Consider the following 23,465-nt stretch of genomic DNA (forward strand, 5'->3'; position numbering starts at 1 on the left):
TTTTTTGTTTGGTTGGCTTTCCTTCCCTTGCGCCGCTTCCTCTCCTCTCATCTCTTCAACCTCCCTCTTCTCTCTCCCTCCGTCGGTCAAGATCTCACTCGGCTTGACTCAATGTCGTGCCGACTCCGCTGACTTTGACGCTTTTTTCTTTTGTTTTCCCCCCTTTGCCGTGGCTGCGATTTTCGGCCATCATGTTGCCCTACATTAACCTCCGTAAGTTTGAGTCCGCCTGGCAGCATCTCAGCACTTGGGACGCGCCCCTCCTTCAGGGTAGGCAAGGAACCATGCTAACCATGTCTCTGGCCAGTCTTCGACTACCCAGCGAAAGCTACGGGAGCTTCGATCGATGAGTGTACGTCTCCCCTCCCCGGTCCATCTCGACCTCGCCGCTGATGGGTTATACTTTCGGGTACAGTGAAGCTCATTGCGTCATTCCTGCTGTCCTATCCTCTCGCCGGCTTGCTGAAGCGAATCCCGGATGCTCAGCCCTGGAAGAAAAATGCCTTCATCATCGCCGTCTCCTTGTTCTATATCGTCGGCCTGTTCGACCTGTGGGACGGCCTCCGCACTCTGTTCTATAGCGCCGCTGGGACTTACCTGATCGCCTACTACATCGATGGCTCCCTGATGCCCTGGATAGGCTTCATCTTCTTGATGGGCCACATGTCCATCAGCCACATCTATCGCCAGATCCTCAACGACCCCCAAACGATAGATATCACCGGGGCCCAGATGGTGCTCGTCATGAAGCTCTCATCCTTCTGTTGGAACGTCCATGATGGTCGACTGCCGCAGAGCCAGCTCTCAGATCCCCAGAAATATGCTGCGATCACTCAATTCCCCAGCATCCTGGATTATACCGGCTACGTGTTGTTCTTCCCCGCGCTTTTCGGCGGTCCGTCTTTCGAATATGTCGACTACCGGCGCTGGCTCGATACCACTCTCTTCGATATCCCTCCGGGAACGGACCCTTCGAAGGTGCCTCCCACCCGGAAGAAGCGCAAGATTCCCCGGAGCGGAACTCCTGCCACCAAGAAAGCCCTAATTGGCCTGGGTTGGATCTTCGCATTCCTGCAATTGGGGGCCTACTACAATCAGGAGGCGATCCTAAGTCCCGGATACATGGAATATTCCTTCCCTCGACGGGTCTGGATTATGCACATGGTCGGACTCACCACACGGCTCAAGTACTACGGGGTTTGGTCTTTGACGGAAGGTGCCTGCATCTTGTCCGGCATGGGATACAATGGATTTGACCCCAAGTCGGGCAAGGTCTTCTGGAACCGGTTGGAGAATATCGACGCATGGAAGCTGGAGACCGCCCAGAACTCGCATGGGTATCTGGGCAGCTGGAACAAGAACACCAACCACTGGCTGCGCAACTACGTCTATCTGCGCGTCACTCCCAGGGGAAAGAAGCCTGGCTTCCGTGCCAGCATCGCCACGTTTGCGACCAGCGCTTTCTGGCATGGTTTCTACCCAGGGTACTATCTGACCTTCATCCTCGGATCTTTCATCCAGACGGGAGCCAAGAGTATGTCTTCCTCTCCTTATTACCCTTCTATTGCTTCCTCTCCTGACATGTGCAGACTTCCGTCGGTATGTCCGTCCCTTCTTTCTCACGCCGGACGGTAGCAAGCCGACCCCCTACAAGCGTTACTATGACATTGTGAGCTGGTTCACGACCCAGCTCACAATGTCCTTCACCGTGATGCCCTTTATCTTCCTGTCGTTCAGCACCTCCATCGGCGTCTGGCGGAACGTCTACTTTTACGGAATTGTCGGCAACATCCTCAGTCTTGCGTTCTTCGCCAGCCCCGCCAAGGGCATCCTCATCCAGAAGCTCAAGTCGCGCAACCGACCCCACGTCACCCGCTCGACCAGCTCCGACGCCCTGCAGCAGCCGACCCTGGGCCTCCCGAGTGATGCTGTGCAAGCCTTCGATGAGGCCGTGCAGGAGATCCGGAGTGAGATTGAATCCCGGCGCCGACGCGGTAGCGCCGTGACCATGCCGACCGGTGAGGAGCTCAAGGCGGTCGTGGAAAGCAAGATCGGTCGCAAGCTCTCATGATCGTCCCGATCGGGTGACTTGCTAGATGACCCATACCGGGTCACAGACTCGGTCCTGTTGGAGTTCATCTCGCAACCCAAGCTGAGCTTGCAACCATTTGACTTGATGACTGATGGGGTGGATGAGAATAGAGTATGTATATTAGACTTTGATGCGTTGCCCGCAGCTGCTGCACGTTCCCGTTCGAGCATCCATTTTGTTTTGGGAAGCCTCTTTGGGTATCCCCCCTTCCGGGGTGTTCTTTGTTTGATGTCCATTCTTTGGCGCCTGTCCTTCCTTAGCACATTGATTTCCCGCATATGCTTTTTTCATGCTCATTCGATACGACGACTCGCATTAGTGGATCATCATATCAATCCCAGGCACTAGCTTGGCATAATTTCTCTTCATTTTCTATTTCATATATTCACCAGCCCCAAGAAACTTGCTAGAGGTATGCATCCGTATACGACGGTCTAGACCTACCTGGCTGAAACCAGTGACATCATTGTTTCATTCACGATAATCATTCGAATTACGGGAACTAAGAGGAATTTCAACGAGTCGGGAACGTGTATAGGTAGTCAGTCAAGTGCGCTGCGCGAAGCGTGGCAGCAACTTGTATATATACTGTGATATTGGTTTTCTAGTCACGGTGTCATAAGTAAACATGTATCCATAAGTACATGGGATAGAAGGGAAGAGATAAGAAAAATGTGAAAAGAAAAAAAAAAACAAGGAAATTGGCATATATCCATCAAGTGTCGTGAACCCCAATTAATGATTTCCGTCGCCTCACGCTCCCAGATTGAACCATCCCGTTGTTCCACCAAATCATGGTTCAAGGGCGGGCTGAAAAGAGTCCAAAACACCATGTGGAATATAAGGCACAAAAGAAAAGAACATTAGAAGCATTACGTCGTCCAGTCGTGTCGAGTGTTTTGAGAAGGCAAAGCAACCAAGCAGCCGCGGGGAATAGAGATGCGGCAAGATCAAGCGCGCAAGGGTATGGGGGAAGGTAGCATGCGAAGAGAAGGGGGTATAAATGGAGGAATCGACTCCAAACGGCGAAAGCAATGATCGATCCAATCGAGACCCAGGGCAGGCATAGCCGCCGAGGGGGTGCAAAGGTGTGAACAGTAATACAAGCAACAATAGAGGACGTCATGGACGGATGGGCATAAGCTAGCTGATGGACATACTGGCTTTACGGGGCCAGATGCACCTTACTAGAAGCCCACTGTTGTGCCCACAACAGCCAAGGTGACCTGTGCAAGTATTAGCGCCGAGCCCGTCCCGTACAAACAGTCGTGGATACGTACGACGATGGTGATAATCACCAGCCCTAGTGGGTTCATCCAGCGGTTCAGCTTTCTCCACCAGCGGGCGTTTTCATATCGTCTTCTTTCCAGGTCGAACAATCGCATCCGAAGCGTCATTTCGAGTTGGGATTCAACGTCCTCCTCCGGAATCGTGTCCGGTTTCTTCGGGAGAGGGAGGAATGATGCGATTAACCAGGCTAAGAAAGATGGTAAGTAACATTCCAGAACGATATCACGGGGGCACAAAGGGAGGCATACCAAGCGGAAAAACAAAGCCCACGCAGAACGACCACACTTGGATGTTTCTGCGACCAAGCAGAGGCTCCGTCCGAGAATCCAACGATGGCGCGCCCCAAGTACCTTTCCGGGGATTAACAGCGCGCCTGTCGGGGAATAGATGTGGGGACCAGCTGTGCCGCAGTCGATGACGAGACGCCTCCCGGCTCTGTGGTTCGGGTTCCCTGACCCAGTGGCTCCGCGGGTCGCGCGGGTCAGGCTTCCACCGCACTTCTCGCATTTCGCTGGTGAACGTCCTCGCCCGGCTAGCAGCTGTCGGCATGCGGTGGAGAGCATTCGTGTGGGAGGTGGAGGCGCGCGCAGATGGTGGACGACTCGCTTCGCCTGCAGATAAGACCGAGTCCGCAGTTTGCTCGTCGGAGCGATAATACATCTTGGCCCAGTTCGGCAGGACGTGGAAGGAAAAGCTTCCACTGGTGGGAGGACGCATGTTACTCCGCATGCTGCTCCGTCTCGACTCCGAGGAAACGCTGCAGGGCACCGCCGGGTTGGAGGGGCGTGCCGGCAAGCTAGAGATGTTGTCCATTTGCTCGTCGCCGTCCGAATCATTCACTAACCACATCGAAGATGACGTTGGTCTCTGGCGCACTAGCGCCGCAGAAGGCCGTTTGGGCTCCCCCTGACTATTGTCGAAAGAATCCGCGGCCGGGGAAATGCTCCTGGAATCACATTCGGCGGACCACATGGAAGGGACCGTTGATAGGTGAGATTTGAAGCGCTCTGAAGAATAATCCCCCGTAGGTTCCTGTGGATTAGAATCTAACGCATCTTCCGAGTTTGACACGTCCACTCTGGAGCTCGATGATGACGGGGCTTGGATGGTCGGGTATTGGATGAACACCCCGCTATCGACGATGGCCTGGATGTCCGAGGGTGGTCCGCTTCGGGATGATGAAGTGAGAGAGCGGGAGTGCGACGAGGTGACCGAGCGGGAGTGGCTCCGTTCCCGCGCTTGGATGGAATTGGATCGCAGCGAAGGTACCTGGTAGGGGGGGTTGGAGCGGACCGACTGCGAACGTGAGCGCGAGCTGGATTGTTCCGAAGACGACCCATGTGTCCATTGAGCGGCTCCGATATATCGGATCACCGTTCCCAAAGAGTTTAACGAGGACAGGGAGTTCGAACGCGTGACGGAGCCCGGATTGGAAGATGCCCCAAGAGGAATGAAGTTCAGACTCGAACTGTCGAGCGCCACGAAGTTGGGACTGGAAGGCGGCCCAATGGGCACCACATTGGGGCTGGAGTTGCTGGACGCAACTGTCTCCGGGCCAGATGGGTTCCGTGACGGGGTCTGCGACACGATCGTCTTGATTGTCGGGGCGGCCCTGGGCAGGGTGTTAGGCTCCTCATCCGAATACGCGGCGACGGAACCCTCATCCGATTTCTGGTCGATGGGCTTGTGGTCGTGAAGCTCCGGGTCCGGGAATGAAGACTTGCTTGAAGACGGATCATCCTCCCAGACCTGCGACGGGGTGTTTGCGGCATCGAACGTGGAAGACAAGTCCCAGGGATCGCTCAGCGACTGGTCGATCAGACTACTATCCGCAATGTGGCTGATCTCCGTGGATGTGTTCCCCGCATAGTGGTCCGGTGCTTCATCGAGATGGAACCGGGAATCTGGGATGAAATCTTGGCCCTTCCCGGGTCGCGGCAGGAGGATCTGCTCGGGCTTGGTCGGGTAGGGCGTGGCCGAGTAAACATCGGGTTCTTCCTGATCATTGTACCTGTCGCTGACGGCGCGCAAGGATGCAGGCGGGGAGTTCTCGTTCGCATGAGAGGGGCTGCGCTCGTGGAGAGCTCTCCGGGGAGGAGAGTTGGTTGTAGGTGCAGCGGAGCGCATGTTGGGATGATTAGTTCATTATCAGTAGACACCAATATTAAGCTTGTAGAAATGGGGTTCCCCAGAGGGACCGGAGGAACCAACGAACAACACGAAAAACGGCTAAACACGATAACACGAAAAGAATCCCACGCGGATAGACACGAGGGGAGGGGGGGGCAGCAGGATCTAGAAGAACACAAGCTAAAAGCGATGAAAGATCATCGACGGGCTGCTCGGTTGGGAAAGGGAGCGACAACCCCGACGGGCCCACGAGCGCGGGGGGGATGTTTATTGTGGTGGAGGTAGTGGTGGTAGCGATGGTGGTTGTCTATGGAATTTTATGATGCAATAAAGAATGCCTCGACACAGAACGACGGGAAGAGAGCGGATAACGCTGTCCAACGGACATGAGCAGCCAAAGAGAGTGGATCCGACAGAAAATGCCAGTAGTTGAATTAGCGAGTCATGGCGACCGGCGGGAACAGGAACCAGAGAACGAAAACTAAAATGAGTGTCTAACCCGAGACCAGAAAAGCACGGTAAGCCCCAAAGCCAGCCGTTTCCAAAAGAGCGACGAAGGACACAACGAGTGGAAGGAAAGGGATCACCACCTGAAACGACGAGCTGGCCGTAGGACAAGGGCTAATATTTAAAGGCCCCCCCCCGGACTTCGGCCCTCCAGCGGCGGTGAATGAGCAGCGATTGAGCGTCGCCTGAGCCCCCCCGGCAGGGAATCGAGATCCAGGGGTCTGCAGGCTGCATGCTCTAGAGCGCGCATTTGAAACCGCACGATTGGCGGATAAGGAATGGTCCTGCAGCTCGTCGCTTGTCCACCTGCTTTGGGGAGGACGCCCGCCTCCCAATTCGCCTGGCAAGTAACGGGGATCGCGGGATGGCCGCCAGGAGGGTCTGGAACTAGCAGCTCCTCTCGGGCTCCAGACGCTTCCTCGTCATCCACCTTCAAGACATAGGGTCGCGGATCGCCAATCAGCTCGAATCATAAGCCTCTTCATAAGGATGCTTCCCACGAATACGAAATTATGCTGGACGCCTCGCCACGGTTCAGTCTAATAATATCCCCGGGCACAATCAAACGCACTCAGACCATGAGTTCGAAGATTAAGGGGACCGGGGCATATTTTGAAATCCCCAGCCCACCGGGGATCCATCCCCTAACCTGTGTAGACGCAGGAACGAGGACGACGAGCACGTCGGTTGGCTGAAATAATCCCCATGGCTGAAATGCAAGGTCTCACGGGCGTACATAAAAGATGCAGCGCATGTGCTGCAGGCACGACCTATTCATCCACCCAGATGTACGCTTTAGGCCCTCGTCACATTTGGGGGCCTTGGCTCTCCCATCGGTCGCACGAGGCATCCGACCCGATTGTGACCAGTCCAAACAGTGGAGTGCGAGGAGGCCTCGAGGCCCCGAGGGAGGACGACAGGAACCGGCGATCGAGATCCACTGAGATGATGTGGCGGAGGGGTTGAGGTAGGCGGGCGATTCCAGAACGTCTCATTGGCAGTGGTCAGGGGAAATTCGGTCTTTTTGGCATGGGTACAGCCCAATAATAAGGGGCAATTGGAGAGAAACCTGAAAGGCCGACAGCTAAGGATCATCCTAAGGTTGCCAACTCATCCCAAGTGGAGTCTGTCAGGCCGGTTAGAACTAGCGAGGTGAGCTACCAGAGTTGCTTAATTAACCACTTTGCCCAAGGGTGACGAGGGTGGGGGGGACGATGACGATTTTAGTCATGCTGATAACCCGATAGCCATGGAAGATTCCAAAGTACTAATAGAAACCCTGCGCCCATGGTTCATGGATGGGGAAAGATGGAGGTCCATATCCGAGGCCTCCGATCCGCCCACTGTACCCAGAGATCGAAGCGGGAACCGCAAGAAATGGAGCAATGAGCATAACTCTGGGATGATGGGATCAATCGAACGGGCGGGAGCTCTGGTGGAGGATTTGGGCCTCGCGATCCAAGGTCGGCCAGCCCGAAATGCCCACTTGCCGCCCGTGACCCCCTACGTTCTTGCCTGAATCCTTAGGCATGACTTCCAGGCATACACAATCCCCTCATAATCTCTTTCGCGTCCCGGCACGAGTCGTAATATCCCCATAGGACGGAGATCGATCGAATTCCCGATCCATGGTCCATGCCCTCTCACACCATGATGCAGAACTCTCGGCTCTCTCCTATTACAGTCATCGTTGGGCTTCTTCGTCTAGCGAACTTTGTCTAGACCCCAATTGTTGGTCGTAGATCTATCGAGTCTGTAGGACACGAGCTTCATCAGGGCGCCAGAAGTCAAATCCACGGCATTTACTCCGTAGGCCACCGCGACTTCATAATGCCCCGTTGGTGGCGCGAATGAAGGACTGGACAATCTCCCATAAAACACGGGGCACGTATGTATGAAAGGATGAACGGTCTAGAGCGTCGGCCGGCTTCAGCCGCAAGATGGAACTCTTCAGGAACAAGACCTTTTCCATGGGTTTCTTCCCCTTTTCCCCTGGAACCAGAATCGAAAGACTATATTTACGAGCCGCCGTGTGAAGTACTCAGTGAATCATTACTCCGTATCAGCACGGGAAAAGGAGGCGGCTGAGCCAGGAACCGAGTCTTCATACTCCGTACCTAAAACAAAGTACGGAATAGATTGACTCAGAAATAAATTCACCCTGATCAATTGGGGAATGCCGACGGTGTAGTCCGTCGGCGGGGCCGCATAGAGATTACTCGACTACTACTCCGTAGTAGCCTACTAGACCCCCTTTCGAGGGAATATGATCCCGTGGAACAGGCGTTCGCGTATACATGAACCACAGTACTCGAAGTCCCGGGAAAAGGGTCCAGCACTCCATACAAGAATCGAGATGCTCTATCGAAATCGGATCTTGGCGATGACAACGGGATCTCCCGGCGCATGCAGTGGATGAACGGCGGTGATGACGAGTCGGAGCTGCTCAAATTGCGGAGCGGAGCGGAAGCACGGAAAGTACTACTTTCCGTGTACCACCACTATGGGAAAGTGTACTCCGCCGGACGGGCGTATATACTCCGTACTCCAGACTGTGTTCAAAGGGGGCTCTGTACTGTGTAAGGTCGGGTAGGTGCCGAGCCCTTTGCCGCGTGCATCCCACCCCTGTTATTGGTTGGATTGTTAAGTCCTTTTCTCGGTCTCGCATTCTTGGTTTGGTTGGCAAGGTTCAATCAACCAAATTTGTCAGTTTTGGCATGGTACTAGATAATTCCTAGGGTGAAGACTACTGAAAGCACCACTCTCTGAACAACCACTATCTTCCGCGTACTGCCGCGTGTCCCTAGTATGGTAAACATTACCGATCGTTGTAATCATGCGAAAGCAGTGAGCAGACGCCATAACCTGAGATGTTGGAGAACACGCAATTTTCGAAGAAAATAGGAAATACTGTAAGCACAACCTCAAGCGTGAAATGCCAAAGACAAGCATCGTCCTCGAATCCTCATGATTGTCTTGACAGCAACCACCCGGTGCCTCATCAATTGTCGAGGACTTGACGAGCCAGGCGTAACAGCATTCGATCCGTATAGAGAATATCCTGCTCAGGTTGGACCGGGGGTCTACCGATGACACGATCAAATTCTAGCACGATGGGGGCGCCTTGTACAGTAGGTTTTGCTCCATGTCGAACTTCCGTAGTCGAAATCAGTTCAGGTTCCCAGATGGGGCCCCAAGTAGTTCGCGCTCTCGTACCAGGCTGAGCTCGTGGTTTCGGAAAGTATTTCTCAAAGATTATAGTCTTGGTTGTCGTGGAAACTTTGATCAGCAGGACCAGAAGTACATGGCCACCCGAATGACTGATCCACCATGCAGCATCCTGGCGTAGGCGAGGCATGGACTCGGATACGCCGGCTTCTATCACAAAATGAGGCCACGAACCGCGAGCTGGTCTTAGGTTCACATTTCTCCACGACCTATCAGCCTCTTTCTCTGAAGCATTCTGACCCGTATAGCGCTTTGCCCCCTGGGCCAGCCACTCGTCTTCATCGACGCCCATATCCCTGAGGATTATTGGAGCAAGTACTTGAGCAAGTTGATTGTGAGCAGTCTCGTGCTCGGGAGTAACCAGCTTGATAATTAACACTGATATATCTCCGAAGTAGCTCAGACGAACGGTGTTGCACAATTTTGCTCGATTTTCGTCTAAGAATTTGAAATCCTGAGCAGAAACATGCTTAAATGACAGATACGGGCTAATATCCTGAGACTTGAGCTTTTCCTTCGTGGCTGCGACGGTCTTGGCGAGCTCATTTAAGTTCTTGTAAGTCTGCGGAGGATACAATCCTGTCATGGCGAGCTGCGAGGAGGTCATAACGGAGTGGCGAGACGTGCTAGGGGTGGACCCGACCGATGATGCCCCAGTCGCTGGCGTCGATTCTGCTCTGGACTTTGAGCGAGAAGTGGATTTGGACAGTAGAGACGACATCTGCAAGCTTGATTGGTGAGTCAAGGGTGACGTAGTACTACTCTAGGCTTTCGGGACTGACCTTGGACCAATGAGAGCAAGAAACTTGAGGACTGATAATGAAGATCCGATTATGGAGATGCTATCAGGTTGAGAGGAACAGAGCGAGCCGACACACACTGTGTTAGAAGCGACTAGCAAGGGTCGACGAGAACGAGAGGTAAAGGACAGGAGGTGTGAAGAAGGGAAGAGGTATGGTGGGTGAGAAGAGGACCAAGATGGAGAATGATTCAGTATCAAAGTGAGTGAAGTAAAGTGAAAGTCAGAAAAGAAATCACTTGACAATAGATGTGTTACTAAAATCCACTATAGGCAAGATGGTTCACTTACAATCAACCACAATCAACCACAATCCGACCTCACGGCTCAGCTCTTCTACAGTGCAGGTGAGTCCACATGTTCTAGACTGTGAAAGTGCTCTCAGGCAGAGTCCAAATCCACCGCTCCAACGAAACACTGTGGTCCCTAAGACGGATCTTTTGGGATGGCAGGGAATGTCGATGGTTGATTAGCAAAACACTATGGAGTAACTAGGATGAAGTATATATTTTAGCCTGGCGGAAAAATCGAACCTCCTTGACACTCGAGACCCATCCCTAGAGAACTACAGACATGCTCATTCGAATGAAAACAGCCCCCAAAGAAATAGTTAAACCTTCCGCAGTCACGGTCCTCACCAAATTCCATCATGTTGTTATGTTGCTCAGTGTCGTCGATGACCGTGACCGCAAGACCGCTAATCCCCATCGGGCGATGCCGATCCGCCGGTATGACTTCAGTCCTCCGATAAATAATTCTTGACGGATATTCTGCCACTCCGGCTCTCCAATCCACGAATTCACGAATCCACGCCAGTCAATGGCGCAACATTCCCTTTCCACGGCATAATGATTACAAGGCCAACATGCAATCCATATTACGTTTCCGATTGAGTCCGACTCGGTCGGCCCTCATACAACCCCGGTGGAGGTGCGCGCCTCGTCCGATCCTAGCACCGACTGTTTCTCGATATGCGACAACCACCGCAGCTGCAACGTCAATCTCCAAGAAGCTCGACTTACGCACCCTGGATAAGAAATGGCAGGAGAAATGGCATACGGATGCCCTGAATTCGCCTACCAAGGCGGAGGTGGACGGAAAACCCAAATCATATATCCTGTCGATGTTCCCTTACCCGTCGGGAACGTTGCACATGGGGCACCTTCGCGTATATACGATATCCGATGTGCTGGCTAGGTTCTACCGGATGCGGGGGCATGAGGTTCTTCATCCAATGGGCTGGGATGCGTTTGGCTTGCCCGCAGAGAATGCGGCGATTGAACGCGGGATAGACCCGGCGGAATGGACGAAGAGTAACATATCGAAGATGAAGGAGCAGCTGCGGAGTATTTCAACTTCTATTGACTGGGACCGGGTATGTATGCTTGCGCAGGCTACATGGCAGATTGCTCTTCTGACAACTCGGTTGATGAACGCAGGAACTTGCGACGTGCGCACCGGAATTTTACGAACACACCCAACGGATATTCCTGATGCTCTACGAGAAGGGACTTGCATACCAGGCTGAAGCGGTAGTCAACTATGACCCCGTGGATAAGACGGTGCTGGCTAATGAGCAGGTGGGTGTTGTGGTGTGCATTACATACGGAACTCACGAGACTTACTCTTGTTTCAGGTCGATGCCAACGGCTGCTCTTGGCGCTCGGGAGCCAAGGTTGAGAAGCTGAAGTTAAAGCAATGGTTCTTCCGTATCACCGCATTCAAGGAGATGCTCTTGAAGGATCTTGATTCCTTGGCGGGCGGCTGGCCGGAGCGAGTGCTTTCCATGCAACGAAACTGGATTGGGAAATCGCAGGGTGCAAAGATCAAGTTCCCTGTGACTGTCGAGAGCAATAATAGCACGGACCTCGATATCGATGTTTTCACCACGCGGCCAGATACCCTTTACGGAGTCGAGTACCTCGCTCTTTCTCTCAACCATCCCATTGTCTTGAAGGCTGCAGAGAAGGACCCGGAGTTGCGCAAATTTCTCGACACTGCTGCGTCGCTTCCGCCTGACTCGAAAGCTGGCTATAGATTGTCGAGCGTCACTGCTTCCCACCCTCTGCATGTTATTGACAAAGAGAGCCCCCACGTTGCTCGTCAACTACCCATATTTGCAGCCCCCTATGTCCTTAGCGACTATGGAGAGGGGGCGGTGATGGGAGTCCCAGGCCACGATTCCAGAGATCTCGCCTTTTTCCGCGACAATGTGAACCCCGATTCAATACCCATCGTCGTTGAACCTCGAGGAGAGGATGGGGCCAACGGTGGGACCGGCGCGGGCATCGTTTCCTCTGCCGATGCGAAGGCTTTCACGCAGGAGGGTTATTTGAACTCTTTGTGCTGGAAGTACGAGGGCCTCCCTTCTCGCGAGGCCAAGAAGCAGATCGTCACCGACCTGAAGCAGGTTGGGCGCGGCGACTTTGTTGAACAATGGAGACTCAGAGACTGGTTGATCAGCAGACAGCGCTATTGGGGCACTCCCATCCCGATCATCCATTGCGGTGATTGCGGGCCTGTACCTGTACCAGCAGACCAGCTCCCTGTCAAGCTGCCCAAAATCGAAGGCGACTGGCTGAAAGGCAAGAGAGGCAATCCTCTTGAGTCATCGCATGAGTGGGTGAACACAAAATGTCCTAGTTGCGGAGGCCCTGCGAAGCGGGATACGGACACCATGGACACCTTTGTCGACTCTTCGTGGTACTATCTCCGATACTTGGACCCGGCAAACAAGGAACAGCCGTTTTCGCCCTCGGCCGTGCGACCGGTTGATGTCTACATTGGCGGCGTTGAACACGCGATCTTGCACCTGCTTTACGCTCGATTCATCTACAAGTCCCTCTCGCAGTCCGAGCTATTTCCAGAACTCGCTCGGACCGGTAATGTTGCGACGCCGTTTGAACCGTTCAAGACTCTCCTCTCGCAGGGGATGGTTCACGGCAAGACGTACTCAGAGCCGTCCACGGGTCGATTCCTGCTCCCTTCCGAAGTGGATCTCTCCAGCCCCGATAAGCCGCTTATCAAGGGCACCCAAATAACCCCGACCGTGTCCTTTGAGAAGATGTCGAAGAGCAAGCACAACGGTGTTGACCCGACCGGATGCGTGTTGAAGTACGGCGCCGACACCACCCGTGCCCATATTCTCTTCTCTGCTCCGGTCAGCGAGGTGCTGGAATGGGACGAGACGAAGATCGTGGGCATTGAGCGCTGGTTTGGTCGGCTCTGGAAGCTGGTGATCGATGCGCAGCAAACTCTGGCGTCGTCCTCGTTTACCCTGAAGCCAGAAGACCTAGGTGCTTCCTCCGGCCATGCGACCGGCCTTCCCGGCTCTTTACAAGATTTGAGCGACAGCGATGCGAACGCCGTGCTTTCGACCCACCGCACCATCTGCTCCGTCACCAGCTGCATTGAGAAGAACCCCTACGGGCTGAACACCGTCATCTCCGACCTGACCAAGTTGACCAACTCCTTGTGGTCATCGGCGCCCAGCTCGCCGCAGGTTCTCTATCTATCCCTCTCGTCTCTTCTTCGACTTCTGTCTCCCATTGCCCCCGCGCTGGCGTCCGAATGTTGGGAGATCCTCCATGATCCCGTGACTGCGGGGAACCCCGCCGGCGCATCCACCACTGGCAGTGTCCTGGCCATCCTGGACTGTCCCTGGCCAACCCCTCTTCTGAGCTCCGCGGACGCCGACATTCTGTCTGCGCGTGGCGGTCAAACCGTTGCCGTTCAGATCAATGGCAAATTGCGGTTTACCATCACGGTTCCCCGGCGGCTTTCCCCCACGACGCCGGCCGAACCCAGTGACACCGTCACCGACGAACAAGACTGGATCATCAATCGGATCCTGGAGACCGACGAAGGACGGTTATGGCTGCGGAAAAAGAACGATTGGGAGAAACGGAGACGGGTGATTGTCGTCAAGGGCGGCAAGTTGGTCAATGTCGTGTTCTAGCGCGGTCATCCAGCATCTGGAAACCTGTTGTAAATTATAATCCGCGAAAGCCTGTAGCGATAGACTGGTGCCTGTATACTAGACGAAGCCAACTCAACTCCTGTAACGCTGTCGATCGCAAAGCGGCAGTCCTGAAGCGAGGTCGGTTCTGTCGATACCTTGGGGGGAGAGGAATTGGCTGACGTGCCTATGAAATTGGGCGAAATTGGGGAAGGCCGTTCGTCCGCCGACGATGGCGTATTTCCTGATCAGTTGAGTTCCGTGAATCCGGATGGATGCCGTGGCTACCCTGCGGGCACGAAAAAGTTGGGGCCAACGAAATCATCGCGTGATGTGGCCGGAAGGGCGACGCGCCATTCAGATGAGGAGGTGGAGACGCTTCCCCTCATGGGCGCCCACGGTGATGTAGTGTTGACAGCGTTTGACAGGGAGCGGGTCTCCATTTTTGAGACTGATACACCCAACTCCGAGGGATTTGGTTCGGCTGAAATACGGGGGTAGCTCGGTACTTGGAAGGCAGTAAATTGAGGCATTTCATGCGACAAGTGCCAGCTGGGGCTGGGTTTATCTGCGGAGAGCTTGGGACAGGATTCGGGGCGGATTGCGGAGGAATCAGCCACTATCTTCTCTCCCCATTGGCCTCCCCTCAGCAGATTAGGCGGATCGCAGTGACCGGCCCAGAATGAGAGGAATCAGGCTATCGACGGCACTGAAGATTCCGAGTCTGGCGGTTGAGTAGCATTCGATTCACCTGGGATGGCCAACTGCTCTTAGGTGTCCGATTGGGGGTGAGGGGGTTCCCCTCATCGAGTCCAGCCGCTAGTCCCAGTCCGGAATGGTGGCGGATCCCGGCGCATCCCCTCGTGAGGGGAAGGCACAGCTATCCCGATCCGGGATAATGCGGGGCGGGCGGAAGGCTCCCAGGCCCAGGAAGGAGTAATACTGTCCGCCGACGGCTGGATTGAGCTAAAAGATCCTTGTCTCTGCTCTTATCCGAGTGGGACAGGGGCAACCCGGAAGGTCCAAGGTCCCCTGCCGATGGCAGGCAGGTTTAGCCGCCTACCCTACGAGGCCACGCCCGACATAGCGCCGGGAGGCAACCTGTTCGGCCCTGGCTCGGGTTCCCCTCACCGGCCATCCAGCTTCCAGGCTGGCATCATGTCAGCATTGCCTTCGAGAGCCCCGCATGGCCGTTGGAACCCCCCTGCAGGAGGAAGTTCCCATTGCTGCTGGATGGCATTTCAATACTACGACCAAGATTGGAGACAGTGGTCTACCCCGTAACTAATTGCCCATCAAATGTGTCAGCGGCCCCAGGTGGGTTACAAGCTTCGACGATATCAATCTATACAAACTTAACCCGAAGGCCGATAGATAGTGTAGGTACGGAATATGGTACTAGTACCATTAACTAGTAGTAGTCGTCCCGCGTGCGGAGAACAAGGTGTCCGACCCGTCGCCGGTGTCGATGCAAAACAGCCGCTGGGGGAGGTGACTGGTGGGGGTTTGACCTCCAACTTTGGCTGGAGTTCCCACCCGAGGTTCCATCGAGGTTCCCACCCTCCAAGGCGACTGAGCTTCTGCTTGAGCCCAGCAGTCCTATCAGGCGTGGATGGAGTCCGTGATGGAAACATAGCCACGGAGGGGTTCTTACGCAGTACTAGTAGTAGTGCTCAAAAAAGGACCCAGCAAAGTCTATATATTGGGCTAAATTCCCCGTCTTCCTGGTGGCTTTTTCCTCCTCATCCTCCTCATCTCTCTCAAGCATCATACTTTGCTCAACCTCCGCGGCGACCAAGGTTATCTCATCCGTCACTGCATTCGGTAAGCCTCTCCCCCCCCCTGTAGTGCTCATCGACTCCTGTCTGGTCTGCGATGATGGCTGCTTCTCCACACTCACCCGTCTCCCCGCTTTCCCCTGGTGCTGTTGCTGTTACTGCTGCTGGTGCTGCTGTTGCCTCTCATTCGGTTTCTCCGAATTACAACCCGATGCGTCCCTCCATGATCCTACGCCGACGTCTCCAATCTGGGATGTATTTAAGTGACAAGCTAACCCTCCTGTCCTAGGACCCCATCATCTTCCAAACTTCCATCCTTCAATTCTTTATCCAATAACTCATCTTCAAAATGGTATTTATGCGCTCTTTCTCCCGCCAACTCCGGCGCCCTGCCACCTCACTCCTTTCCACCAAGGGAGCTTTCACGCCTGCGGCCAGCAGCCCCTTCCGGGCTGCTCCTCTGGCCAACTCGATTGCTGGTGCACGTACGCTAACCGCCTCTGCGAACCTACAGGGCAAGATTCTTATGGTCCTCTATGACGTAAGTACCCGAATAGCTTCGTTCCCCGCCCTCGCCAAGAACCCCCCAGCTAATCCAGACACAATAGGGTGGTGAGCACGCCAAGCAGCAGCCCGGTCTGCTGGGAACCACCGAGAACGAGCTGGGCTTGAGAAAGTGGCTGGAGGACCAGGGTCACACTCTGGTCACCACCTCTGACAAGGAGGGCGAGAACTCGACCTTTGACAAGGAGCTTGTCGATGCCGAAGTCATCATTACCACTCCGTCCGTGACCCTCTTTGACCGTCCCCACTGCAAGACGGACCGCCGCTGACTGATGTACAGCTTCCACCCCGGTTACCTGACTGCCGAGCGCCTGGCCAAGGCCAAGAACCTCAAGATCGCCGTCACTGCTGGTGTCGGTTCCGATCACGTCGACTTGAACGCCGCCAACAAGACCAATGGTGGTATTACCGTCGCCGAGGTCACCGGCTGCAACGTCGTCTCCGTCGCTGAGCACGTCGTCATGACCATCCTGACCCTGGTTCGCAACTTTGTCCCCGCCCACGAGCAGATCCGCCGCGGCGAGTGGGACGTTGCCGCCGTCGCCAAGAACGAGTTCGACCTTGAGGGCAAGGTCGTCGGTACCGTGGCCGTTGGCCGTATCGGTGAGCGTGTGCTGCGCCGCCTCAAGCCCTTCGACTGCAAGGAGCTGCTCTACTACGACTACCAGCCTCTTAAGCCCGAGGTTGAGGCCGAGATTGGCTGCCGTCGTGTGGACTCCCTCGAGGAGATGCTTGCTCAGTGCGATGTTGTCACCATCAACTGCCCCCTGCACGAGAAGACCCGCGGTCTGTTCAACAAGGAGCTGATCTCCAAGATGAAGAAGGGTAAGCCGCCCCGGATGGACTGGAGACCATTCAACACAAATGCTAACGTGCTCGAACAGGCTCTTGGCTCGTCAACACCGCTCGGGGTGCCATTGTCGTCAAGGAGGACGTCGCCGAGGCCATCAAGTCTGGCCACCTCCGCGGCTACGGTGGTGATGTCTGGTTCCCCCAGCCCGCCCCCGCCGACCACCCTCTGCGCACTGTCCAGGGCCCCTGGGGTGGCGGCAACGCCATGGTTCCTCACATGTCCGGTACCTCCATCGACGCCCAGATCCGCTACGCCAACGGCACCAAGGCCATCCTCGAGAGCTACTTCTCGGGCCGTCACGACTACCGCCCCGAGGATCTCATTGTGCACGGAGGTGACTACGTTACCAAAGCCTACGGCCAGCGCAACAAGGCCTAAATGGCAGAATGAGATGATGAGCTGCATGGATCGATCTGTTTTTCTCGGCCATTTTTCGTTATGACTAGCCATGATACCTTTCAAAATACATACCTTTTCTGTTCAAGTGGAGATGCTACTCGTAGCCCTAACGGGGTAACCATACTGTGTAACTGCTGTGTTCCGTCGCTGATCCGCATCGGACCCCTCCCGGGATCATCCCAATCCCTTCCCGGACTCAATAACAAATCCCGTCGACCCTCCAGACCTTAGCACCCGAACCCAAACCTCGACCACAGCAATACCCAACATTGGAGTCTAGTCCATTGACCTACCAGTCCATAATCTACGGAGTAGTACACCGCCCAACCCCACAGATCCTTCTAGACAGTAGACAGTAGACAATAGACATTCACCCCCATTTCCCGTCCCTCTGTCCTCCTTCCTATCTCTCTAAGTCTACACCGTATCTATCCACTTAGTACTATCAATCTAGATACCTAGATAAACCAAGTAGATAAATAGTCAAGATAAAATAATATAAGTGGGGCGCCGATCAATTCCCAATTCTCGACAACTTGCCTAACCCCGACCGCCTCACCACCAACCTTCCCAACCCGTAAACAGTAACAGTAACAGTAACAGGAACAGGAACCTTGGGCCGATCTCGCGATCAGCACGAGTACTAGATAGTGTGCGCTTAGTGATTGCGTTTGCTGGCATATACTTTTTTGTCTGTACACAGTATACGTGATATCTGGGAATGGGAGGGGAAATTGAGTTTGGGTAGGGAATAAGTAGTTCGGGGGAGATACGTTTCTTGGGTTAGGGGATCGGCTGGACTGAGTTGGGTGGAATTGGTGGGATGTTGGGCTTTGGGGTCAGTCAATGGGTTGTTTGGATTGATGGGTTGGGTATCTACTAGTAGTACTACTATGGCTATTATCTACTAGTACTAGGTAGGTAGGTAGGCAGCTAATTGAGGGGCTGGCTTGATGTGTAGGTTGTAGGAGGGGACCGCGGAGAGAAAGGTACCTACCTTGTTGGGTTGTTTGTTTGGGTTTAGGTTGGAGTAGTGGTTGAGGGGGTTGGAGAAGGAACAGATAAGTAAGGGATGGGAGTAACGAAGGCTCGGACATATACTTGGGTGCGTCGTGCATTGCATTGATTGTGCAGATGGTGGTCTGTAGGTCTTATGTATGTCTTGCTGGCTGCTGCGGTGAGTCTATCGAAGCAAGGTATCGATAAGGACAGGCGCAGGTGATAAGGTTCAGCGCGAGAACAGTAGTCTATCCGTTGTCTAGTGTTCTACTTCCCACCTCAATGCCTAGATCACTCTTATGATATGGTATATGTATAGACATGGCGTTGCATCACCGATGTGACGGGGCATGCCCCTCGTCGTCGCTATCGTCCATGAATCCTGCTTCGAGTTCCCGACTAAGCCGACTTTCCGCATCGCCAGCCGTACTACGTCGTCGCTCGAGCGCTTCTCGTCGCGTGGGGTCCATGTCCATCCCCACCATGATCTCCCCTTCCTCGTCGTATATGCTGATGTTATCGTGCTGCTCGAAGTGCGGCTGTCGCCAGGCCGAGGGGAGAAAGCGCCGCATCAACGCGTCTGCAATGCGATCCCGGAGTGTCGTAGTGTGCGCGGAGATGGTGTGGAGGGGGAGATACTGTGAGTATCGCTGGTGATATCGGCGGAAGAAGGGGATGATCACGAAGGAGAAAAGGAGGTAGAGGGCCAGTGAGATCACGGCGGGGATAATGATGGTCTGGAGAGAACAGTCGGTTAGAACAGGTCCGAGTCCATGGGGAGAAGAGGGAGCAGACTTTGGCAAAGTTAGTGGCGGAACCCATGGTGATGCGAACGCTGGCACTTGGTGCTCAGGTCGTCATGTAACAATCTCAAGAATGCCAGGCAGGCAGGCAGCAGCCGGAAGGAGGCGCGGACCACGGCGCCAAATAAGCCAGGGATTCCCGATTAACAGCGACGGCCTGTCATGACTTGCGACGGCGCGGGAATGAGCCCAATGACTGCGGGTAGGCGGGAGACACAGATATTAACAAGCAGACCGACACTGGTCAGTCGGCTAAATCCATCTGACAGCTCCAACGGTTGCATTCCTCCGGAGATGTCGGCGGCATTGACAGCGCCACGTGATCGGCGCTGCACGGCGTGAATGCCTGAGGCATCAGGGAGGCGGAATCACGTGGGCCAGCCGGTCCCTACCGCGTTCTAGAGCCGCCTCAGTGCCCCCCCCCCTGATGCCCGTGCTTCAAGTCCTGACGTGCAAAAAGACTCCAGCCACTAAAGCCCCGATTCTGGGAGTACCAGAGTAGGATAGCCCTACTGGGAGCCGTCACCCACAGACCGCTCCTTTGACTGCCATCCTTGAGTGCGTCTCTCACTCTGGTTGTTGGGAGAAGCCTCTCGATTTGGTGGCATTCCCCCCCCCCTCGTGCCAACGCTGCTCCGCAGCGGCTATTAATTAGTGTTAGTCAGGAGTGCCAGGAATAAGTTGTCGCCTTGAGGTGGAGGTGATCGTGGCCCAAGCAGAGATTGAGAGCGACGGCACCTCGTCCGTGTACAAGCCCCGACGACTGTGAGCGACCTCGACGCACCTGCCCAGCGATTACGCTCATGCTGCGCCCTGCATTTCCCCAGCGACGTCCGTCAAGATGCCAACTACCACGTCCGCGCCTGACAAATCGAGACAGACCTCCGCTGGCAAATCGTTCTTCGGGAGGAAATTGCACAAGGAGAAGCCGGTAGACGACCGCTACGATGCCCATGGCGGCCTCGAGAGCCTCGCGCCTCCTGGAAGCGCCGCTGGTTCTCGTTCCTCCCGCCACTCCAAACGGTCCTCCGTCCAGTCCATGGACTTTCCCACCGACATCGATCCGGCAGCACTCTCCATGACCGCGGGTGTCATTACCTCCATTCCATTTGAAAGTCTCCCCGCCGACACCAAGTCGCCCATTCCGATCGACTATCTGTCCAAGGCCGAAACCTCGCCTCGCAAAGAACCATCCCCGAATCACCTCGCCAAGGGAGGCAGTGATTTCCACCAATATCCCGCCTGGAATCCGGCCAGTGTCCGAGACAACAACTCCTACTCCCACCCCACCGGCCCTCGTCCGCCACCGCATTCGTCCAATATGACCATGGCGGGAAGCTCGTCTGGGGACAAGGGTGCTCGATACCAGCAATGGGGGCGGCCAGGAAGTTCGGCTGCCAATACGGGGTTCAGTCACAACTCTTCCTCTACGGTAGATTCTTCTGCGCATTCCCGAATATCTTTCGACCAAGCCAGTGTCCACTCGTCGCTATCGTCCAACACCCGGGACACTCGGGGTTCGAGCTACTTTTCATCGGATGGTTCTTCACGCACGCTGACGACCTCGCATTCCGCCGACCGCAATACCTACTCGTCCAATGGGACCTCCAGTCGACTGTCGAATGCACAAGCCGCGTGGCAATCGGCACAAGCCTCGCAACCTACAAAGCCGCCGACCAATCCTGAGCAATACCTGACTCGCCCTCGGGACGATCGGGTCGTGGACCAGCTGTTTCTGGAACTGATGCAGAAGCGTGGTTGGCAGAATCTGCCGGAGCAGGCCAAACGGCAGATGCTTGCGTACCCGGCTTCGAAAAAGTGGACGCTGGTTCATCAAGATCGGTTGACGGAGATACAAGGCGAACAGAAGCGGCGGCAGAATGCACGGCAGACCCATGGTCATGATGGGCCGACGGGGATTCTGGAGCGGGCCGATGAAGAGGGAAGTCCGGAGTGGTACGTGAAGAAAGTGATGGATGACTCAATCACCTCGAAACAATTAGCTAGTCTGAGCGTCAGTCTGCGAACCCAACCGATCAGTTGGGTAAAAGCCTTTGTCGAGGCACAAGGCCAAATAGCCCTGACGAACGTTCTTTCCAAGATTAACCGGAGAAAGGCTTCTGGTCCCGTTCCTGCGCCCCCGACGGGCGATAAGGATTTGGATCGTGAATATGACATTGTCAAGTGCCTGAAGGCACTGATGAACAACAAATATGGCGCGGATGATGCTCTTGCTCACCAACAGGTCATCGTGGCTCTCGTGAGCTCGCTGCTGTCCCCTCGGCTCAATACGAGGAAGCTGGTCAGTGAGGTCCTGACCTTTCTTTGTCACTGGGCCGAAGGGCATGGGCACCAGAAGGTCCTCCAGGCTATGGATCATGTCAAGAACCACCACGGAGAGACTGGCCGGTTTGATGCCTGGATGCGGATTGTGGAGGTGACCATCGATGGCCGTGGAAAGATGGGCAGTATGGTGGGTGCAAGTGAGGAATATCGCAGCGGTGGCATAGGCATGGAAAACCTTCTCATGGAATATGCGGTCTCAACCATGCTCCTGATCAATATGCTGGTGGATGCACCGGAGAACGACCTGCAGTTGCGTTGTCATATTCGCGCGCAGTTCATTTCTTGCGGCATCAAGCGTCTCATGACGAAAATGGAAGGCTTCCAATATGAGGTCATCGACAAGCAGATCGAGCGCTTCCGAGAAAATGAGGCCATCGACTACGAAGATCTCCTGCAGCGCGAGAGTAGCAGCGTGAAGGATAGCATCGAGGGCGAGGTCAAGGACATGAGCGACCCTCTACAAATTACCGACGCTATTGCATCGAGGATACAGGGTACTCGAGCTCATGACTACTTCCTCTCTGCTATGCAACATATGCTCCTAATCCGGGAGAATTCCGGAGAGGATGGCCTCCGCATGTACCAGCTTGTCGATGCCATGCTCAGCTACGTAGCCATGGACCGAAGGTTACCCGACCTGGACCTCCGGCAAGGGTTGACATTTACTGTGCAGAGCCTCTTAGACAAGCTGCATACGGATTCGGAGGCACGACAAGCCTACGATGAATCATTGGAGGCTCGGCAGATCGCGGAGGCTGCCCTCGCGGAGCGTGATGAGATGAAGGCGCAAATCGAACTGGGTGCAGATGGTCTTGTAAAGAAGCTGCAGAAGCAGATCGAAGAGCAGACCGGCGTCATTGAGCTTCAACGGAGACGGGAGGAGGCAATCCGGGCTGAGCTCGCCGATGTGCAAAGGCTGCGCGCTCAGGAGTTGCAACGGAACGAACTGGAAACCAGAGAGCTTTACCTAATGCTTCGGGACGCCCAGGATATCGCTGCTTCAAATGCCAAGAAGAACAACAACCTCGCAGAAGCGGATCCATCGCACATGAGAGGAATTTTGGATCGTGAGAAGCTCCTGGAGCGATTGGAGATGCAGCTCGAACGGACCAAGACTCAATTCAAGCTTGAGGGCAAGGTTTGGGGCCAACATGTTACCTCGGACCGGCTGCGTGAACTCCGCGAACAGATGGACGGCGAGGCCGAACCAAACGATGACTTTGAGGAGCACGCCCGCCAGAATGTTCCTGCACTGGGATCCGTCCACCGCAAGCGAAGCCACTTGCCCGGCATGGAGAGGGGTGAGCTTGAGGGCCAGGAGCAGGAGGGTGAGGTGGATGAGAACGGAGAAATCATCTATGAGAAGGCACGTCTCGTGGACCTTCATCGACCCCGACTGAACCCCAAGCAGGCGAACGGTCTGCTCGGAGAGATTGCCTCGCGGGTACCTAAGATTGACGCTGACGACAATGAAACGGGCGCTGCTGTTCCGGAGGGTGCTCAAACCACGACGCTTGAGGGCAGTGCTGCCACCGTCGGACCCAAGGTTGAGGGTGAAATCGAGAAGCCGGCGGGCAAGGGCGTGCCCGCTCCCCCTCCGCCTCCCCCGCCGCCACCACCACCTCCTGCCCCGGGAGCTGTGGGAATCCCCCCTCCGCCGCCGCCGCCGCCTCCTCCTCCTCCGCCTCCGCCCGGCGGTGCTCTTGGAATCCCTCCCCC

At 55.0% G+C, this 23,465-nt stretch overlaps 8 protein-coding genes across 8 annotated transcripts; 4 read left to right on the plus strand and 4 right to left on the minus strand.

The window, feature by feature from the left end:
* The first annotated feature begins 39 nt into the window (after positions 1–39).
* On the plus strand, positions 40–2,142 carry BO80DRAFT_292421 (lysophospholipid acyltransferase). The gene is made up of 4 exons (XM_025715015.1): positions 40–213; positions 308–352; positions 416–1,534; positions 1,590–2,142. Exons 1-4 carry the CDS (start codon positions 192–194, stop codon positions 2,069–2,071), a joined length of 1,668 nt encoding a protein of 555 aa, XP_025569204.1. The 5' UTR covers positions 40–191; the 3' UTR covers positions 2,072–2,142.
* A 1,137-nt stretch (positions 2,143–3,279) lies between these two features.
* On the minus strand, positions 3,280–5,509 carry BO80DRAFT_450713 (putative serine-rich protein; the record flags this gene model as incomplete). The annotated part of the gene is made up of 3 exons (XM_025721833.1): positions 3,280–3,318; positions 3,373–3,569; positions 3,631–5,509. The coding sequence occupies 3 exons, from the start codon at positions 5,507–5,509 to the stop codon at positions 3,280–3,282; spliced, it is 2,115 nt and encodes a 704-aa protein (XP_025569205.1).
* A 1,255-nt stretch (positions 5,510–6,764) lies between these two features.
* BO80DRAFT_292426 (uncharacterized protein) lies at positions 6,765–7,272 on the minus strand. The gene has a single exon (XM_025715016.1). The coding sequence runs from the start codon at positions 7,112–7,114 to the stop codon at positions 6,815–6,817; it is 300 nt and encodes a 99-aa protein (XP_025569206.1). The 5' UTR covers positions 7,115–7,272; the 3' UTR covers positions 6,765–6,814.
* Positions 7,273–8,929: 1,657 nt separating this feature from the next.
* BO80DRAFT_292504 (uncharacterized protein) lies at positions 8,930–10,266 on the minus strand. Its single transcript, XM_025715017.1, has 2 exons — positions 10,030–10,266; positions 8,930–9,968 (listed from the first exon to the last, which is right to left on the minus strand). Exon 2 carries the CDS (start codon positions 9,966–9,968, stop codon positions 9,021–9,023), a length of 948 nt encoding a protein of 315 aa, XP_025569207.1. The 5' UTR covers positions 10,030–10,266; the 3' UTR covers positions 8,930–9,020.
* Positions 10,267–10,825: 559 nt separating this feature from the next.
* Positions 10,826–14,492, plus strand: BO80DRAFT_430358 (leucine--tRNA ligase NAM2). The gene is made up of 3 exons (XM_025720689.1): positions 10,826–11,421; positions 11,486–11,626; positions 11,683–14,492. The coding sequence occupies exons 1-3, from the start codon at positions 10,912–10,914 to the stop codon at positions 14,002–14,004; spliced, it is 2,973 nt and encodes a 990-aa protein (XP_025569208.1). The 5' UTR covers positions 10,826–10,911; the 3' UTR covers positions 14,005–14,492.
* A 1,267-nt stretch (positions 14,493–15,759) lies between these two features.
* Positions 15,760–17,621, plus strand: fdh (formate dehydrogenase (NAD+) FDH1). The gene is made up of 4 exons (XM_025717303.1): positions 15,760–16,323; positions 16,391–16,566; positions 16,627–17,171; positions 17,231–17,621. Exons 1-4 carry the CDS (start codon positions 16,132–16,134, stop codon positions 17,575–17,577), a joined length of 1,260 nt encoding a protein of 419 aa, XP_025569209.1. The 5' UTR covers positions 15,760–16,131; the 3' UTR covers positions 17,578–17,621.
* Positions 17,622–18,688: 1,067 nt separating this feature from the next.
* Positions 18,689–19,658, minus strand: BO80DRAFT_430360 (uncharacterized protein). Its single transcript, XM_025720690.1, has 2 exons — positions 19,393–19,658; positions 18,689–19,334 (listed from the first exon to the last, which is right to left on the minus strand). Exons 1-2 carry the CDS (start codon positions 19,417–19,419, stop codon positions 18,930–18,932), a joined length of 432 nt encoding a protein of 143 aa, XP_025569210.1. The 5' UTR covers positions 19,420–19,658; the 3' UTR covers positions 18,689–18,929.
* Positions 19,659–19,842: 184 nt separating this feature from the next.
* BO80DRAFT_506553 (formin sepA) lies at positions 19,843–23,443 on the plus strand (the record flags this gene model as incomplete). Its single annotated transcript, XM_025724551.1, has 1 exon — positions 19,843–23,443. A coding segment is annotated over exon 1 (3,201 nt), but the record flags the coding sequence as incomplete, so codon positions are not given.
* Positions 23,444–23,465: the final 22 nt, after the last annotated feature.

The sequence above is a fragment of the Aspergillus ibericus genome, assembly GCF_003184845.1.
Source record: "Aspergillus ibericus CBS 121593 unplaced genomic scaffold BO80scaffold_96, whole genome shotgun sequence".
NCBI classification, from domain to species: domain Eukaryota; kingdom Fungi; phylum Ascomycota; class Eurotiomycetes; order Eurotiales; family Aspergillaceae; genus Aspergillus; species Aspergillus ibericus.